A 21,003-nucleotide genomic window follows, 5' to 3' on the forward strand; every position below is an offset into this window, starting at 1 on the left:
CTAAGCAGCCAGTGGGAAGACAGTAGAGATGGATGGGAAAGAGAAATTCGATGTAACCTAAGGGTAACCAGGCCTCTTCAAGGGTGCTCCCATCCAATAGAAACAAAGCCACCCTGTCACATGCAAGGGACCCTTTCCCCCAAAGAACAGAATCCATTTCTAGTTGATGACATTGAAGGTACAAGCCAGATTCCAGGAAAACCGAGCATGTCAATGACTCTCCAACAGGTCAGTTATCAAGTTGCAATGGGGGTAGTCAGCAAAGAGACAGCATCGAATTTCTCTTTGTCGCCATGCAGTGCCTCTGGGACCTGAAATTAGTCCCACATATTCTCAGGGAAATAAAGAACAGTCTACTGAAATAAAGACTACATTCAAATCAACGACTCTAGATAGATCATCGCTGGGGCGATTCATCTTATGAAATACAATATCCTGAGCTCAGCTTTTAAAAGAAAACAATAAAACAAAAAGCTCCCCATAGTGAAAGGCAGCCAGTTGGAACTTAGGAGCGGGGAAGTCAGGAGCAAATCTTGATGAGCGTCTTGAAGGGGCTCGCGTGCCCTGTCAGTGCTGGATATGCACAGCAGCCATGTTTATGGGAGAGACTGCAAACGGCACAGACAAAGACAGATGCAGAACGACAGCTGTAGCTAGAGTTTTCCTGCTTTGCCCACAGTCAGGACAAATCTTTGTCACCTGCCAGTCCCACAGCCGCTCAGACCCAGCCAAGTAAACACAGAGACTTATACTGCTTACAAACTGTATGGCCATGGCAGGCTTCTTGCTAACTGTTCTTATAGCTTAAATTAATTCATTTCTATAAATCTATACCTTGACACATGGCTTGTGGCTTACCGGAGTCTTCACATGCTGCTTGTCATGGCGGCAGCTGGCGGTGTCTCTCCGCCTCAGCCTTCCGCTTCCCAGAATTCTCCTCTCTCCTTGTCCCACCTACTTCCTGCCTGGCCATTGGCCAATCAGTGTTTTATTTATTGACCAATCAGAGAAATTTGACATACAGACCATCCCACAGCAGACAGCCAAGGGCCACCAGGAGCCACCAGGAGCCACCAAGAGCCGAGCAGCGTGGAAACCAGAGGGAGATGCTCTTCCTATCTTTCACTGTAGATGCTCTGCTGAAACTGGGTAAAATCAAAGCACGCACTTAAAAACCTCACAACCTCAACGTCTTTCATACCTTTTTACTGCTCTTAAAGAGGCACATTATATAATATTATATAACTATATATGTTATATAATTATAAAATAATATATTATATAATAATTATATCTGATATAATTACTGTTATATTATATAATCACGTTTCCTAGTGAAGAAACATGTATTCAAAGACTTATTAATTTTACCTCTACCTTTCCTTCTGTCAAGTTCAAGTGAAAATAGAGGAACTGAGATGAAGTAGAAAGCCTTCAACTTGAAAAGCTTTACTATATAATTGTTATGCAGAATATTCTAAAAATAAAAGAAAAAATTCAAGTGAAATTATATGTATAATGTTATTAAAAAAATCTAGATTACAATGCCCTACTCTGTGTGTGTGTGTGTGTGTGTGTGTGTGTGTGTGTGTGTGTGTGTATTGTGTGTATGGTGCAATCATGTGTGAAGGAGTATATATGCATGTGTGTGCAGATATATGCACCCATTTGTGTGCATGGGGTAGAGGCTGGAGGTCGATGCCTGGTGTAGAAAATTCAAGCAAAGCCAAAGTGCCTTGGAAAAGCAAGACCTTGCTCTTGACAGAGAGAAGGGGCTTCTCATAACAGCAGAAGGGCAAGCATGCAAGACAGGAGACAGGAAGTACAGTTGGTTTTGATCCTAACTCAGGTGGTGACTGGGTCTTCGCCCCATTGGCTGAGGGCCAACCTCAGTCTTTCATATTGTCCTGTTTTAAAGCCTTGGCATTGGTGCAGAGGAAGTGAAGGAAAGCGGGATTTCGGACTTAAATCATTTTAAGTTTCAAGAGTGTAGCAGGGGCTCTGTGTAAACAAGTCATGCAGGGTGAGGAGGATTAAAATATTTGCAAAAAGGTTTTCCAATATAGGGGAGATTAAATTCCTCATCATAAACAAAAGTTTTACAGTGTTTGATTGAAAAAGAACTAATAGTTAATTAATGATTCTTACAATACTCCACATTATTATTATTATTTATTTTATTATAAATAGTATCTTCCACTCAATAACTTGCTATTTTGGCTAGACTGGCTGGCCCTGGGAACCTGCCTCCTCCTGGACAGCACCTTCCAGCTGGGGTTATAGACAAATGCCAGGTTATAATGGAAACCGGGTCCCTCAACTCAGGAACTCAGGTTTGTTTGGGTGGCATTTAATCCACTAAGCCGTATCCCCAGTCCCCACAATTCTCTGCTTTTTAGAGACTTGCTTCAAGGATGTTACTTTTCATCTGTATTTTTCATAAAATGATACCTGATGTCACATTTGCCTCCATTAGGATAATTATCCCAAAGATACAAGATTTGAAGTAAATTACCTAACCAATACTTATGTTTTGTGCATTGTTTAATTTCTTCATAATAAGCCTACTTGTGCAGGAAAGCAGCACAAAAATTATTTATAGGGAATAAAGTAATGCATATATTAGCAAAGGTCGGTCTGCCTGCCTATGCAGAAGGTTTCCTTCTCGTATCGACTTGCCGTTTTAAAATTTGTTTTCCTCCAATGCCTGCACATTTGGGCACTGAAGAACTGGGGGCGGGGCACCTAGTTGTTTAGAAGCCCCTGTTACCAAAACAACCTGTTTCAAGAATTTTTCTGCTCTGACACCACGTGCAGAGAATATCTCACAACCCACTCCAGTCCACCCTGGCATGTGTCCCATACCTGAGTCAGTGCCCCATACATCCAAACAGACCCTGAAATGAGGCTGTGAGAAGGGGCCAGAGAGGCATCAGATTAGCATAGGAAAGAAGCCAGTTAACAGAAAGCATGAAACCCCTCCCCTTCCAGGCTTCATCTAAGAGATAACATCAACCCACAACACACAAATGCAGAAGAAGGGTTGCTGCGTAAGGGACCTAGAAGAGGCCTGGATTCTCAAGGCCCAGGGCCACTGAACTCCTACTTCCTCTCAGAAATGTTTCTCTCCCTTAATGAACTGGTTCTATTTCTACCACTAACCATGGTTTCCTGGTCCAAGATCTTGTTTTAGAACACAAGAATCTAGAAATCCCACACTCTATAACAAGACCAACAGAGTCAGCTAGGGTAAAGAACCCCCGGGTTTGGAAGACTTGGAGACAGAATGGGATGAGAGGGAGATTTAGTAACCGGAGGCTGCACTATTGGCATGCTGAAGCTGAAAACAGCTAACCAGAGACTCTATGGGATTGGCTAGCACATTTGACTTTCTGTGCTCAGTCCTAATTATCCTATTGGAAGACGAACCCTGAATCCAGACAGCAGCTGACCAAATCCCAACAACTCTATACAGCTTACCACAGTGTCACAGTACGGCTTCCCAGACTGGAGGCTGCAAGTTGTAGGACATGTTCTGGTGCTATGTGGTCTAGTCATCATCTTTTTGTGCATTCAGCCTTTCTCCTGACCAATAATCATACATAGCTGCTCATTCTGGTAGTGAACAGGAAGCCATATGGGGACTTTCGAGTTTCTAGATAATCACTAACAGTCCCTTCACAGGCAGGATGTCAGGGAGCACATCTACATGGAAAAAAACAAAACAAAACTGTGGCACTAGCTTAATGGAATATAGAGGGTAAGACGTCTTCAGGAGAGGGCACCATGGACCCAAGTGCTAAAGAGAAGGCATGCATTAGGCTGGCCATGGAAAACAGGAGGGAAGGCAGAAATATCACAAGGCTCCATGTGGACAGACAAAACTAGGGAAATCTTGAAGTGGAAGTAGCAAAGTGAGATCAGATTTAAGAAGGGTGACCAGTGGGTGCAGAGGATAGAGTGGAACCACTTGAAAAGAAGGGAAAGATATGAGAGATCCACAGAGAAATAAGGAGACAGACACAATGGAGGGTAGTGTCTGACTCAAAGTCCTATTGCTGGGACCAAACATTCAAATCTATGAGCTTAATGGCAGTCAATCTTATTCAAACCACCATATTCCACTCCCTGGTTCCCACAGGCTTGTAGCCATATCATAATGCAAAACTGCATTCAGTCCAACTTCAAAAGCCCCTGTGGTCTGTACCAGTCTCACAACTTGTTTTAAAGTTCAAAGATCAAAGTCTCTTCTGAGACTCACAGAAATTTCTTAACTGTAATCACCTGTAAAGTCAAAATAAAAAAGCAGATCACATACTTCCAACATACAATGGCATGTAATATCCATTACCATTCCAAAAGGGGTGTAAAGGGAGTATAGTGAGAAAACACTGGACCAAAGCAAGACTGAAAACCAGCTGGGCAATCTCTAGACTTTTCATCTCCATAGCTGATGGTCAAAGCCCTCTTCAGAGCTCCAACTCCATTCAGCTATGTTGCCTGCCACACACTTCTTTCTCTAGGGCTGGTTCCACTCCATTAGCAGGTATCCCACAGTCCTGGTACCCCAACATCTTGGGGTCTCCAGGGTAATGCAGAATTCACCTTCACAGTTTCTCACAATGGCCTCTTTATGCAGGGACACCCCTGACATATTCCTGGCCTTGGGGACCTTCCTTAGTCATGAGGGAGATTCTGTAACCCCTTTCTTCTATCCTTGACTTTAAAACCAGAACCACATGGCTAAAGCCACCAGGTTCTGCTGCTTGCTGGGGCTAGAACATGGCCCCCTCACTCAAATATATTTTCATCAGCTTTCTGGTTTTGATGGGTTTCTTCACTGTTTAAGCTTGGCTGTCCTGGAACTTGCTCTATAGACCAGGCTGGCCTCAAACTCAGAGATCTAAAGGCATGCACCACCACACCAGGACCTGAGCTTTTTTAAAATTCCTTTTCACAAGATGGAAGCTGTGTGGGATCTTGTCCTGAAGTCACCCCTCCCTTTATTCCACTTAGCATCAGGCTTTTCTTTAAACTTTTTCCTGGTGCTCCTTTTCTCCTCAAACTGTACATTTTGTATTTTCCTTTCTTGGCTTTCGTTATAAATCTGCTTAAGACTGGCCACTAGTAACTACATGACACGCTCAATACTAGACTGTCTGGAACTCTCTGACAGTGCTGTTTATCTAAAACTCTTCACTTTAGCCTCAGGCTGATTTTCTGGACAAGAAAGCAGCCACATTCTTAGCCAAAATACCACAAGAACAACCTCTAGGCCACATTCTAATGATATTCTTCCCCTCTGAAACTTCCTGAGTTGGATCCCCACAGTTCAAATCACCCTCAGAACCACTGTCTTCCATGCTGCCATTAGGATGTCACTTAAAGTGTCCAACTGATTTCTGAATCTAAAGTCCCAAAGTTTGCATTTTTCCAGGAAACATGATCAGGCCAATCACAGCAATATCCCTCTCTGGTACCAACTTCTGTCTCAGTCAGAGTTCTATTGTTGTGAAGAAATGCTATGAACAGAGCAACTCCTATAATGGAAAATATGTAATTGGGGCTGTCTTACTGGTTCAGAGGTTTAGTCCATTATCATCATAGTGAAAGCGTGGCGGCAGCAGGCAGACATGGTGCTAGAGAAGGAGCTGAGAGTTCTATATCTGGATCTTCAGGCAGCAGGCAGAGAAAGAGAGAGAGACACGGGGCCTGGCTTGAGCATTTGAAACCTCAAAGCCCACTCCCAGTGACACACTTCCTCTAACAAGGCCACACCTACTCCAATAAGGCTATACCTCATAATAGCATCACTCCCTGGTGACCAAGCGTTCAAATATATGAGCCTGTGGGGGACAATATTGTTCAAACCATCACAGGTAACAAGATGGGAAATAGAACCAGAGCTTGGGGGGCAAGTCACAGAGTTCACATGGAAGGAAGCACAAAGGACAGGGCATCTCAGGCAGAGTTGTGCCGGAAGCAATAATCAGGGTCTAAAGGCAAGTCTGAGAGGACAGGAGGAAGGGCTAGGTTACAAACAGTAAATTCAAAGCAGACATTGCCAGAAGTGGGAGCTGTCCACTTGGTACCTCCCCTCTGTCCGGCTGGGTCCCCTGGGAGGAAAGTTATGCCTGCTCAAGTGAATGCAAGGTACCATGTACAGATTGCTAAGGGGGGGGGGGTGCAAGTTCCCACCACTTCCTGGGATCAATAGGAAATTAATGATTACTTTTCTTGGGTTTAGTCATTGGTAAATTGCCCATGCCCTTCTATGCAGCTCTAATTAAACTCACTGGTTTACAGGAGGTGGGAGGGTAGAGGGGTGGGGTGCAGAGAGATGAGAGTTGTAGGGGGACTAGTCAGGAAGGGGAAAGAGGTCAGGAGACCAGGTGCTAGGAAAATGGCTTAGCCGTACAAGCATGGGCATCTGAGTCAGATCCCAGAATCAGGCTGTTGCTGATGCTGTTGTTCTGTTTGTAAGCTGAAGACTAAACTCTATTCAACAGAAGTTACTGTTATTAATTCATAATATAAAGATATCCATAGTAAAAGAAGCTAATGGAATGCTCTAGTTTGCCACAGCAACAAAAAAAATGTAACTAATACAACTAGATAGAGGGTAACAATATTTATTTGACTATAGAATGAACAAACAAACAGGATAGATCAAGGGAGACAAAAGATTTTTAATAGTCCATGGGGAGGATGGAGAAGACTCTCTCACACACACACACACACACACACACACACACACACACACACACACACACACAGAGTAAATAAATCTAGAATCATGGTTTTAATGGGGTGTGGTGGTTTAAATGAGAATGACCATGAGGTGGGGTATTTGAATATTTGGGCCCCTGTTGGTGAGATTGTTAGGAGGTTTAGGGGGTGCAGCCTTGTTGGAAGAAGTATGTCACTGGGGGAAAGATTAAGTGTATGTTACCTCTCCTTACTTATAATCCACATTCTTCTTTGTGCTTGCGTCTGAGACATGATCTCTCCACTTCCTCCTCCTGCCAACAAGGCTGCTGTTTGCTGCTGTGCTTCACCCCATGATGGACTTTTATCCTGCTGGAATCCCAAGTAGCCTCAAATAAGCTTTTCTTCTACCAGTTGCCTCAGTCATGGTGTTTTATCACTGTGACAGAAAAGTAACTAGACATAGGCATCCTTAGTTGATTTCTCCTAGATGTTGTAAACATTAGTATAATAATTTCTTAATGTAGTTTTTGCCTTTTCTCTGTCTGCTGCTTATATCTATTCAAAACCTAAAGCATTGCCACGGATGATTGTCCTCTGTACTGTATAAAGCAAAAAAGATTTTTGACTGTCTTGTGTTTTCTATAAGGTTTGCCTGGAAACTGACAAGCCCCATAGTTTAACAGCATGTCCACAGGTAATATTAACATTACATAATCACATGTAGTTTTGATTCAACTTTCTTTTATTAAGGAGGTATTGCACAATACTATCACACAAGCCGATGGTTGTCATCTCCATGACTCCTGCTGTGTCTGCTTCTAAAAGATCATCACAGTTGTGCTTGTTGACATTGATGTTTCTTCATGGAAGAAAAGGGTAGACAGGGTCACTGGACGCTCACCAGACCCTCACCAGCCCCTCCTCCCAGCCAGTTATATGCAGTTCTTCCTTAATGTCATGTGGTCTTGTGCTCTTGGGAAAGAGCTAGAGTATATAAGTTGGAGGAGACTCAAAAGATGGGGCTCAACTTTTGAGGATATGAGGATGCCTTCATCCATGTTAGATAAAGTGTTTCCATGTGACTACTCTTGAATCATCCATGCTATGTAATATGCCAAGTAAACTCATTGGTTTGATTTCCTAGTGTAAACTTTGATGAAATAAAACTTTAGTTTTCACTGGGACCCTATAAGAAGAGGTAGATATTACTTAGTCCTTTCCCCCAGAAGAAAATTCTCATAACAAGTAATAAATTTATTCATTAATGTTCTTATATCTTATGGAATTAAAAAAGCCAATAAGTAGAAAATGTTTAAAAGATATAAAAATGAAAATAGTTTTAGTAAAAAAAAAAGGGGGGGTTGTGTCTAAGAATTAAGAAGGCTGGACATTTCTAGAATGGGAAAGAAAGCTGAAACAACTAAGCACTTTATTTAAAGGATGTAAAAGATAAGACTTAGAGAGAAGATACATGTTCTTAAATTTTCCAGTATCAAAATTCAGTCATCCCTCTACAAAAATCAGTAATGGAGCTATTGTTCTGCTCTTGGTAACAATTACAAGAACCACCTTGCCAAACAAAATGCACATCTAGTCAAATTCTATTTAAAAGTGTTTGGGTTTTGGCCAAGCTTTATCTAAATACCACACAACAGTTAAAAGCACAAGTTTGGTGTGACTGAACTCATGGGTGTTCAGTAACAGTGTCTGTAGGTCTGCACTAATGTGGTCAGAAGGACTCAAAGGAACAATACTTTGTCCTCTTGCCCTCCAACTTCAAGTAGATCCCAGGAGACTCTGGGGCATCTCTTGAAATATCCAGTAATTGTGGAGAGTCACCAGTTTTCTGGTTCTGGGAGGCCATGAAGACCCCACCCAGTCAACTCTTAATAGTGTCTCTTCCACAAAGAGGAAGGTTAACGGGGAGGAAATTCTTCCTCAATGCTCTCTAGAGATCAATGGTCAAACAACCACTTAATTTTGTCCTCACATAGCTGGAACAACTAATAAAATGATGGCTAGTAGAGAAAGAGGTTCCTCTCAGGTCCAGTGACCTTGAGGACCAGACTTGAAGCTTCGTAGTCTTAAACACCCAACAGAGAAGTATACCCATAGATAGAAATGACTGGCATGCTTTTTAAGAACCCAAGCACTCCCACTCCTCAGACATTAGACTTAAATCAATGTGAGATGTTAGACTATTTCTCACTAATGATTTTCTTCTTGATAAGGAAAATATTGCCCAGATATAAGATTGCAGATCTTGGCTCAAATCAACACTACAGTGCCTACCTGCAGCCAGGAGAGACAAGCCTTCTATTGTATTAACCTAAAAATTGAGTGATGGGTAAATATCTTCTCTCTCTGCCTCTCTAGAAGTCATGTTGGAGGGGACATGACAATGACTCTAGCCATTCCAATAGTTATCAAGGAGCCTGAAAACAGATCCTGGATTCATCACTCTTGAGTCTAGTCTTGGTTGTCAAAAAAAAATCAGGAAGGGCCCATCAAGAGATTGTATTTGACTTTGATTCGGATGTTTGACAACCCTCCTCTCTCCTGGCTTCTTCTGGTTCCCTGCCTAGGACTTGACATGTTAATAATTTTTGACTTGACTTCTCCCTCACAGCTCTTTTCAAGCGTCAGTCAAGACTTTGCTTTCCTCCCTACACCTGGCTATCACACAAACAGAACTACTGATGCACCTACTGGAGGGGTTCCCTGACTTCCACACCTGACCCTCATCAGTTGTAAGAAGCCAGATTGGTCATTGTCCCAATGCCACAATGGCCATTGGGGTTGCCCCTTCAGAGGCAACAATAAGAACAAGAGACAGAAACTGACTGGGCAGTTTAGGATAAAAAGTGCCCCCCACCCTCCAAAACAAAGTAACCAGTTTCCTTCCCGGCTAAAAGCCAACAAATATCTTTGGGCCTCTTGTCAATCCTATTCTTGTTAGAGGCCAGGGCTGCCAGGCTGTTGGGAGGTGATGCTCTCTGGTCTGATTCCTATGATGCTAGGGCTACCTCTTCAGAAGGGATGTCAGAGACACAGTAAAGGCCTGCTAGCAGGAAACTCCTTGTAGTCAAGAGAACATAACCTCTGGTCTGGGTGGAGCCTAACATTCCAGTTGGGCCAAGTCAATCATCTGGCCAAGTGACCACCCCTCAGTAGACAGGCTCACCTTAAGCCTTGTTGAAGAAAACCATGAAAGAACTGGTCCTTTGATAAGATACTCTACTTTCCTTCCCAGAATCCCTGCTCCCAAGGCAATAACTTACCAGGCTGCAGCCAAGCAGTTTCATATGTCAGCCCACTTTCCTGAAGCGTAATTTCCTTTTTCTCTTCCTTTCTAAGCATTCTTTCCTTAATGCCTTGGGTTTCCAATGTTTTGGGCTTCCTTACCCTTCATGTAGTCCACAAAGCCTATCTCTACCTTGTGGACTTCCATGCCAAATTAAACCTCCTGACGGCCCAGCGACTCCATTTGCCTCCCAGAGGCTGCTGAGGTTTGTATGGTCTGCCCCAGGAATTTTTCTTTTAAACACTAATAAAATTGTCTGTGAGCTTCTGTTCCAGTCCATTTAAAAATACTTTCAAGTCCTGAATCTCCCCTGATTCAGTGTTATGGTAGAAACATTTTGAGAGGACATGACGGAAATTCTCTAGGCTATTACAGGATTGCTGGCCTTGGCTGTGAGCAAGGAGTGAGAAAGGAGATTCTTCTCAACAGAAACCAAGTAAAAAGGAAGAGGAAGTCCTCCAACCCCCACCACCAGTGGTTCTGTCCAATGAGAGGGCCCATCAAGAGGACAGAGACATCTTTGCTACCATCCTTGAGGGAGTCTGAAAGTTTGATCTGGGGAGAATTCTCCACCCATTGTTGGAGTTTCCAAGATGCTCACCTGGTGGAAGGCACAGAGGAAGACTATCCAGAGAAGGCAAAGAAATCTCAAAACTCACTCAAAGTCGAAAGAGAGGTGGTAGATGGGAGGAGAGCAATAGACCCACGGCCCCTGCTGATTCCTGCAGGAATAGAGGAGTCAGAGGGGAAATGAGAGAGAAAAGAGTAGAGGAACCCCAACTAGAGAACCCAAACATCTACTGCCTATATGAGCCACAAAATGTCTGGTCAGCAAGAAGGATCATCTCTTTTGGCTGCCCATTACTGGGGGTCCGCAATGTGGCCAAGAGTATAAAGAAAGAAGTTAATTTACTTCTAGACATCAACTTACTATAGTTACTGGAATTTTTACAATTCAGCCAAAATAAAGTATCACAAAACGGTGTAACCCTGGCTAATAACATCCAGTTCTAGAAAACCTGCTCCCGGCCAGGGTCCATGCCTGCTTATTGTAGAAATGGTAGAGGTGGGCCTATTGGAAGCTGGATGCACTGTACCAGAGACTCACCCTCGGAGACTCAGTTTCACGGCCAGCCTTGGAGCCCCAGCTGTGAACTTGTGATGCTCCCTGGTCTGTATGTCAGCTGAGCTTCGTTCTAACCAGGCCTTTGCTTGTTCAGTGTTTCCTTCTCTAAAGCCAAGGAGGTTACTATTCCATTAATGGACAAAGGTAGTATTGAAAAACCTATTAAGTAAAATGCATTTCTTTGACAGGTTCAATAGTGATTTGCAGCAAATTGAACAACAATGATCACAGATGAAGGTGGTCTGTTCATCAAGGCCAAGCCCTGAGCCCCACACCAACCCCGGGGAAAGACAACAGGAAAGTAATTAAAAGAAAACCACATGTTTAAGTCAAACTTACATGTAAAAATGGAGCATGGGGGCCTAAGAGTTCTGTTGAGGGAGTGCTTACCTAGAGCACACAAAGCTCCAGCTTAGGGCCTCAGCACTTCATAAACCAGTGTGGTGGTGAACATCTATAAGCTGAGCACCTTTGAAACAGAAGTGGGCAGATCAAGAGGTCAAGACCTGTTGGGGCTACATGAGACCAGCTCATGGGAGGGTGTGGCTGCCTTTGGTTGGTTCCATCTGAAGAGAAGACCTCTACCCTATCACTTTAGAGGGCACCCACCATTCCTCCTGCCCAGCCTCATCTGGTGCACTTGGGCTGTAGAATGCCTAGGAGTGGGTGCAGCTGTTGCGCTGGACATCTCAGCCACCACCTGGGTACCACTTTGGTTGAAGTTCTTGCTCTGCTCAGCATTCATTTATTTATTTACTTGTTTGTTTATTTGTTTATTTATCTATTTGTGAGTGGTATCTTAAAAATGTAGAACCATTTTACTGCTGTTTTCTCCTCTGAGCTATGTATAATATGGAGTAAAGAGATCTATATTTTACTTCTGTTAGCAAAGTTGTTAAGGTCAGATCCTGGGCTTTGGAAGCCCTAAGAAGCTATTAAATAGACAAAGAATAGCAAAAAGCAGGAGAGAGAGAGAGAGAGAGAGAGAGAGAGAGAGAGAGAGAGAGAGAGAGAGATATTTGTTCATTGTGGCCATTTTGGAAAGAAAAGTAGAGATCCACAAATACCTGCCGCCCAGTCCATCTTTGGTGTCTTGACACAGCTTTAGATTTAAATAGACATGTGCATTACTAAGCAGTCCTGATCAAGGTATCCATCATTGACCCATCATTGTCTGGGCTCCAGTCTCTCCTGCAAGGTGGTCTAACAACTTGTCAGAACTGGGTGAAATCTCTTCCTGGAGGACAGATTCTCTCTTTGGCTAGCATCAGGTTCCAGCCTTTTCCTTCCTCCGGCATGAGACTCCCGGGAAAGTTCAAACTCCTTGGGGACCATTGTCACTACAGTCTGATAGTCAGAGGGAGAGACACAGTGTCTCTTCTTAGAATACCTTTCATCCTGCCCCAATGGACTCCGTGGTGGTTGTTCTTGAATGTCAACTTGACTGTATCTGGAATGAACTACAATCCAGAAGTAGAGGGCACACCTATGAGAGATATTCTGCTTGGTTTAAAGTGAGTGAACATACTTTTTTGTTTGTTTGTTTGTTTGTTTGTTTTTGTTTTTGTTTTTTTTTTTCGACACAGGATTTCTCTGTGTAGCTTTGCGCTTTTTCCTAGAACTCACTTGGGAGCCCAGGCTGGCCTCGAACTCACAAAGATCTGCCTGCCTCTGCCTTCCGAGTGCTGGGATTAAAGGCGTGCACCACCACTGCCCGGCCGTGAATCTACTTCTTGTCTGGACCTTTGAAGTGAGAAGACACCTCTGATCTGGATCTTGAGGAGGGAAGAGACATGCCTTCGATCCAGATCTTGAGGGAGAAAGGCACACCTTTAATCTAGCCACACCTTCTGCTGGAAGCCTATATAAGGACATGGAAGAAGGTTTTGTTCTTCTTTGCCTGCTTGCCCTCACCTTGCCAGCACATCCATTCCTTCACTGGCATTGAAACCTACTTCTTCAGGGTTCCAGCATATACAGAAGACCAATTGAGACACCCAGCCTTGTGGGACTGAGCAGCTACTAGATTCTTGGTCTTTCCATCTACAACTAGCCATTGTTAGAGTAGTTGACCTGCAGCCTCTATGTTATTCCAATAAATCCCATATATATATATGTGTGTATAGATGTGTATATATGTATGTGTGTGTGTGTGTGTGTGTGTGTGTGTGTGTGTGTACACATAGAAAGAGCTTCATTCCATAAGCTTTGTAACTCCAGAGAACCTCAACTGATACAGACTTCCAGGATGCTCTTCCTTTGTACAGAGGCATCTGGGAGGTGGGAGGGGAGTTTAGTTCTAGCATGGTGAGCAGAGTACTTGGACATAAAAGACCCTTAGCCTGGCAAACTGAGAAAATACAATTTCATCTCTGTGAAGAATGCAAGATTCCTCTCTCTATAGCTTCTCCAGGCCTGAGCCATAGTAGGGACAGCCGTGGCACTTACATGGGGATTTCTTTGATGCTCAGTGGTGAAAAATGTGCTAGCTGATATAGGGACAGGGGATATGTCCGGTATCAGTCACCTACAGCTTATATACCAAGTCAGCGAATTGTTCATGGCAATGACTAATGCCAACGCAAAGACTTGTTTATTTCTTCTTATCTCTATTAGGAGATATATCAAAACACATCACTGTTAAACATTTAATTGTAGGAGCATTTTTCATATAGAAATAAGTTTGCAAGTAACACATGATTAGGTTAAGATTCATGATACTATTATATAGAGTAGCACTAGTCTCTGTGACTAGGAATATCCCTACTTTAAAATTGTTTTCCAAGACACATAATTGTCCCCTAGGGGAAAAAAAAGATGTGTCATCTAATTCAGTTTCTATATGAGAAAAGTATTTCCTCTGGAAATGCTCTGGCACTTTGTTGAAACCAACAGAAAATAGTTTTGTTCAACACAAAGTATAGAAGAAAAACAGACAAGTTCAAGAGTGAAGTCCATTTTCTGTTAATATAACTGAATACCACAGATTGGATAATTTACATGAATGACAAGTTTACACAGCTTACGGTTTCAGTAATGTATTAATTATGTTTCTATTGCTGTGATAAAACACCAGAACCAAAGCAACTTAGATTTAAAAAAAAAAAAAAAAGTGTTCAATTTGGCTTACAGTTTCAGAGAGTCAGAGTCCATGACCCTCATGGAAGCAGAAACAGCTGAGAGTTCACATCTCATACCAGAGGCAAAAGGGAGAGAATGTACTTGGGATGTCAGGAGGCTTTGGAAGCTATAGAGCCAACGCCCCAGTGACACACCTCTTCCAACAAGACCACAACCCCAATCCTCCCTAAACAGTTCCACCAACTGGAGACCAAGTATTTAAATATATAAGCCTATGGGGCGGGGAGCACCATTCTCATCCAAACCACCACAGGTGTCTGAGAAGTCTTAGAGCATGGCAGCAGCATCTGCTTAGCCTCTGGTGGAGGACACCTACACCTGGTGTAGGTCTTAGCATCCTGGAGGGCATCACATGGTATGGTAGTTTGAATGAAAACGGCCTCCATGGGCTCAGGTTTGAAATGGTTGGTCTGTGGTTGGTGAAATTGTCTGGGAAGGATTAGATGGTATGGCCTTATCAGAGGAGGTGTATCACCGGGGGTGACTTTTGAAGTTTCAAAAGCCTGTTTCATTCCCAATTAACGCTCTCTGTCTCTAGCTTGTAGATCAAGATGTAAGCTCTTGGCTATGCTCCAGCACCATGCCTGCCTGCCTGCTACCATGCTCCCTACCATGCTGGTTATGGACTCTAATCTTCTGAAATTGTAAGCCTCCAAATAAATGCTTTTTTTTAATAAGTTGCCTTGGCCATGGTGTCTTATCATAGCAATAGAACAGTAACTGAGTCACACGGTGAGAGAGCAATGGCCTTTCCTACAAAGCTGCTGGTGCCTTCCTGGGGCCCCACCCTCAACATGTTCTTCTGTCAAGGGAGTAGGGCATGGAGAGAGGAAATATTTGAATATACACTGTGTGTCAGACTCTACGTGGTTTCTGGGATTCATCATGTCAGGGAATCACTTTGCTAACTAGGCAATCACTTGCCATGTGAGCAACTCTTGCTTAGAATATGCCTAAATAACCTAAGATATAGTTTGGAGACTCTCCAAGGGTAGTGTGGAGTAGGGTCTGGAAAACATGTGCAAAAAGCCAATTGACTGAAAGACTGGAAACTCTTCCTTACTAAGCCTGTATGTCTCCAAACAGAGCGTGCCTGAGCAAAAGCAAGATCTGGAGAAGGCAGGAGTACATAAAGGCTCAGCATGTACCTTTGCCCTTTCCCAGACCTCTGGCTCCCGTTCATGCTTGGGAGTATTCTCTTTCTTAGTCAACTTTCTCTGTTTCTACTACATCCATGTGTCACTGGTGATTTTTGTTTGTTTGTTTTTGTTTTTTGTTTTGTTTTGTTTGCAGAAGAATCCTGAAGACTCTTCAGGATCAAATTCTGTAACAGTAGAAAGGAACTGGCAGTACACAGAGACTTGGGACTATGGTTTCCAAGTCCCCCTTTGTTGATGCAAACAAGGTTACTAGAGCATCAGTCATAATAGATGTGGGACCTCGTGTCCTGTGAATAAGAAATGAAATCCCACAGACTCAAGAGACAGAAAACCTAGACAGCATATCTATTAGAATATTAGTGGAGGAGAAACTCCTGAGGTGGACAGGTTCCAAGAGAGGACACCACTCAAGAAGCAAGGGCTGTGTGCTTTTAAATGGCCACGTGATGAAGAGAACTGTAGTGTGGTAAGGGTTCAAGGGTGACTCATGTTCCAGTGCCTCATTTCCCTCTGCCTCCTACCCCAGTCACTGATAAGTACTCCTAAGGTGCTCACAGCACAGGACTGTCTATGAACACTTGACAGATTTGTGGTGGGAGTTGACAGTTTCCACATTTAGCAAGTACTCTAAACCCAAAGATGAAGGACTCCCCCCAGTGTTTTAAGAACTGTACCAGGTAAGCACACTGTTCCACTGAAGAGCATTCTTCATTGATGGTGCCATATTGGGGGGAGGGGAGGGTCTTTTGAGGAGAGTGTCATATCTTCTCCCTTTGAAAAATACAAGAAATTAAACCAAATTTGAAAAACTCACATGAGTGCAGGAAATAATTTATTTGAAATATGTGATGGTTAATATTGACTATCAACTTGACAGGATCCAGAAACACCTATGAGGGGAGCCTTTGGGCATGTCTGTGTGGAATTATCTAAGGCAAGTTTGCCTCTGGACATGCTTATGAGGGATTGTCTAGATTATGGCAATTGAGGTGGGAAGACTCACTGCAGCTGTGGGCAACAACATTCTATGGATGAGCACCAGCATTCACCATTTTCCCCTTCCTGATGGTGGAAGCAGCAGCCTCACACTCCTACCACCATGTGTCACTTGCCAAGATGGTTTGTACACAAGAACTGTGAGTCAAAATAATCCCTTAGTCTTTCTGTTTCCAGTGCAGCCATGGCTCATGGTCCCAAGAAACATCTGAAGCATGTAGCAGCTCCAAAACATTGGATGCTGGATAAATTGACTGGCGTGTTTGCTCCTTGTCCATCCACTGGCCCTCACAAGCTGAGGGAATGTCTGCCTCTGATCATTTTTCTAAGGAACAGACTTAAGTATGCCCTCACTGGAGATGAAGTGAAAAAGATTTGCATGCAGCGCTTCATTAAGATTGATGGGGCTGGGCGGTGGTGGCACACGCCTGTAATCCCAGCACTCGGGAGGCAGAGGTAGGCGGATCTCTGTGAGTTTGAGGCCAGCCTGGTCTACAGAGCGAGAGCCAGGACAGGCTCCAAAGCTACAGAGAAACCCTGTCTCGAAAAACCAAAAAAAAAAAAAAAAAAAAAAAAAAAAAGATTGATGGCAAAGTCCAGACTAATATAACCTACCCTGCTGGGTTTATGGATGTCATCAGCATTGACAAGACTGGAGAGAACTTCCGTCTGATCTATGTCACCAAGGGTGGATTTGCTGTTCATCGTATAACACCTGAGGAGGCCATGTACAAGTTGTGCAAAGTGAGAAAGATCTTTGTGGGCACAAAAGGAATCCCACATCTGGTGACCCATGATGCTCACACTATTCGCTACCCTGACCCCCTCATCAAGGTGAATGACACCATTCAGATTGATTTGGATACAGGCAAAATAACCGACTTCATCAAGTTTGACACCGGTAACCTGTGTATGGTGACTAGAGGTGCTAACTTGGGAAGAATTGGTGTGATCACCAACAGAGAAAGACATCCCGGCTCTTTTAATGTGGTTCATGTAAAAGATGCCAATGGCAACAGCTTTGCCACCTGGCTTTCCAACATTTTTGTTATTGGCAAGGGCAACAAACCATGGATTTCTCTTCCCCGAGGAAAAGGAATCCGCCTCACCATTGCTGAGGAGAGAGACAAGAGGCTAGCGGCCAAACAGAGCAGTGGATGAAATGGTCTCTAGGAGACATGCTGGAGGAGTATTTGTACAAGCCTTTCTAGGAAATGTGCCAGATTAAACAGCATGATGAACTAAAATAATAATAATAATAATAATAATAATAATAATAATAATAATAATCCCTCAGTTAGGATTTACAATTGCTGTGAAGAGACACCATGCCCACAGCAACTCTTATAAAGAAAACATTTAATTGGGGTGGCTCACTTACAGTTTCAGAGGTTCAGTCCGTTATGATAATGAAGGGGAGCATGGCATCGTGTAGGCAGACATGGTGCTAAGCAACAGGAAGTCGACTGACTCACTGGGCAGTATCCTGAGCATAGGAAACCTAAAGCCCACCCCCACAGTGACACACTTCCTCCCAACAAGGTCATCTCCATTCCAACAAAGGCACACTTCCTAGTAGTGCCACTCCCTATGAGCTTATGGGGGCCAATTACATTCAAACCTCCACACCTTACTTTGTTAGGTTTCTTTTGCCAAGTGTTTTGTCCTAATAAAAAGATAACTAATGCAAAAGATTTGTCATGGATTAACCAAAACTATAAACACACACACACACACACACACACACACACACACACACACACACATACACACACAATTTCGCTTGGTTTTATTTTTATTATACTAGGGATAGAACCCAGTATTTTGTACATGCCAGGCAAATGCTCTGCCACTGAGCACTAAGCTACACCCCCATCCTTGAGTGTATTTTCAGTGATTGTGGTTGTGATATTTAAGGTATACACGTGCTTCTTAAGTTTAGTGTCAACCCAAGGACTCTGCAAACCTAGAGAGTCTCTCTACAAACCCAGGATCTACAGGTACACTCATTTCCAACCACTCAACAATCCATGGTCTAAAGAAACCAAAATGAAATTATTCTAGTAGACGAGTCTTCTTTGGCAGGGCATAAGAAACAGGTTTCTCACATAACCAGATCTGACACTCATCAATAAGTAATCATTAGTAGTAAATATATTCTGTAGAAATGACTGCCTGTTGTTTTCTTTCTCCATACTTTTTTATCTCTTTCCTTAACCTTTTTTCTTTCTCCATACACTTTTATCTCTTTATTTAACCTCTTCTTACCACTCATTTTCCCTTCAAGTCAGCATGAACTCTCACCCAACAGTTTAGAGCATGTACCCTGTCCACACATGTGGAAAAACATGTGTAGCATACTCTTCAGGAGCCAACTGGGAAGTGGGTAATAGCAATTGAAACTGAGATCCATGCTTCCTATGTCTTTTAAGTGCATGGTAGAGATAATAATGACCTTTTTTTTTTTAACTCTCTGGCTATAATATTGTAGGACAACACCATGTCCTACACAATGTGTCAGGCATGTTTTCTAGAAACAACATGTGGGGATTTAGGATATAAGAAATTGGAAAGGAAAATAACATCTGGGAAAGGTGAGCACCTAGGAATTGAGTAAGAAGAATCATGCACTTCAATGGCATCTAGTGGTGTACCTCTCCTCAGGTGCAGAGGGAACAAAGACTGCCTGTCCCAGGAGTCCTGTGTTGAGTAGTGTCTTAATTACTTTTCTGTTGCTGTGATAAAACGCCATGATCAAGGTAACTTATGGAAGGAAGGGTTTATTTGCTTTACAGTTTCAGATGGGTAAGAGTGCCCCATGAAGCTGAGAGCTCACATCTTGAACCTTAGTCACAGAGCAGAGAGAGCAAACTGGGAGTGGGGTGAGGCTTATGATCTCCAAGCCCATCCCCTGTGACACACTTCCTCCAGCAAAACCACACCTCCTAAGCCTCCCCAGACAGCAACATACACTAGGGGCCAAGTCTTCAAATACTCTGGGAATGTTCTCATTCAAAGCACCATAGATGAAGTTGTGTAATTACTTCCTCTGAACTGATAGTCTGCCCTGGAGGTGAAGTTCATTAAGACTCAGGAAGTAAATGAAACATAAGAAATAAACAAGACCCACACATTTTAGACAGTTTCTGAAACTTTTAAGATTTATAAAGCTCCTCCCCAAGGCCATCTATGCAAGCAGTAACAACTGCTAGCTAGGGACAGAGACTCTCTGATCCATTGAGCTACCCACCTATTCATTATGCTAGTCCTGGGTAGAATAACTTCTTTGGTTGGGTGGTGGTATCCTATCTGGGGTGAATATACATGTGTTCACTGACTTCCCAGGAGCAGTCACACAACAGATGGGAATAGCCATGCTGACTAACCTCATGCTTGGTTATCGGTTGGAGCTACCCAAGAGGAGTGCTCTCAGCTCAACAGCTGAAGGTGGATCTCAAAGTTTCTAACAGCCAACAGCTGTAGGGGAAGCTGAAGATCTTCTGCAACTGATTTGGGTTTTAGTTGTGATCTTTAGCTGGGTCTAGAAACCAAGTTAACATGAGATAGATTGACGAGAGAATAAAAAAATCACATTTTAATTTTCATATGTGCAGAGAAACCCTCATACAATAAGAAAGAACTAGTTGAAGAATCACTGGAGAGAAAGCTTTTATACTCCTTTGAGCAAAGAACTGGTAGACTTGTGAAGAAATGATGAGCAATGATGTGGAGGTTTGAGTTGCAGCAGTAAACTGTGCAAGCCAACAGAAGATATAAAGGGAGGGGTGAGGGGGAGGTGAGGGGGTGGGGACTCCAAGCCAATGGAGGATGAGGGTCATTTCAGTGTGTTTGCATCCGTATCAAGTGCCCATCTTTGTTGAGAAGGGTTGATACTCTTCTGGTGCAGGGAAGGCACCTTTCTCCAAGGGATGCATGGGACTGGCTACAGGTAGGGAAGGGCAGGGTGGGAAACCCTTTCTGCAACTGCTGCAATCTGTCAAGAGACTTCTGCAGAAATTAACATTGGCATAGGGGCTTCTCATTAACCCTCCAGGGCTGCTGCTAATCACACTCTCTGCAGTCAAGCTGTGGTTCTCTGTGGAAAGTGTGACATAAGGGTGCTTCTTGTCAGAGAGAGTCATGCTCCAGACTCTTGAGCTCTGGTCTTTTCCATCCCAAAGCCAGTGTTCATTCTTTTATTTTACCAGGCCATTCACCCCCCCTGTGGGAATGATCAGTGGGAAATGGTTTGGTTGTAGTGCACAGTTTATTGAGACTTCCAGGATCATGTCCGTAAACACATTTCAACATATTCAGTGTCATCCTTTAGTTCTGCCTCTCACTGGATGCTTCAGCCAGCCACATGTGGAAGGGGTGGAGGGGAACCCAAAGCACCTTCTCCAGCACAGCTTGCAGCAGAGCCAATCTGCAAGGTAGTAAATATTTCTTTTTTTTTCCCCCACTAGGAAAGAAAATCCTAAAGGCAGAGAAGACAGCTCATCAGTAAGTAAGTGTTCAAAGGCAAGCACAGGGACCTGACTTGGTCCCTGGAACTCAGGAGAAAG

At 43.3% G+C, this 21,003-nt stretch overlaps 1 protein-coding gene across 1 annotated transcript; it reads left to right on the plus strand.

Moving 5' to 3' along the window:
• The first annotated feature begins 16,617 nt into the window (after positions 1 to 16,617).
• LOC102919036 (small ribosomal subunit protein eS4, X isoform-like) lies at positions 16,618 to 17,663 on the plus strand. Its single transcript, XM_076557047.1, has 2 exons — positions 16,618 to 16,844; positions 17,021 to 17,663. The coding sequence occupies exons 1-2, from the start codon at positions 16,623 to 16,625 to the stop codon at positions 17,597 to 17,599; spliced, it is 801 nt and encodes a 266-aa protein (XP_076413162.1). The 5' UTR covers positions 16,618 to 16,622; the 3' UTR covers positions 17,600 to 17,663.
• The last annotated feature ends 3,340 nt before the right edge of the window (positions 17,664 to 21,003 follow it).

Source organism: Peromyscus maniculatus, chromosome 21 (genome assembly GCF_049852395.1).
Source record: "Peromyscus maniculatus bairdii isolate BWxNUB_F1_BW_parent chromosome 21, HU_Pman_BW_mat_3.1, whole genome shotgun sequence".
Classification (NCBI taxonomy): Eukaryota; Metazoa; Chordata; class Mammalia; order Rodentia; family Cricetidae; genus Peromyscus; species Peromyscus maniculatus.

Bases quoted from the DNA above. Each gene is read 5' to 3' on its own strand.
- LOC102919036 (XM_076557047.1), top strand. From the start codon at position 16,623: ATGGCTCATGGTCCCAAGAAACATCTGAAGCATGTAGCAGCTCCAAAA. The intron at 16,845-17,020 runs GCTGGGCGGTGG...AAAAAAAAAAAG, and splicing joins GCTTCATTAAGATTGATGGG to ATTGATGGCAAAGTCCAGAC.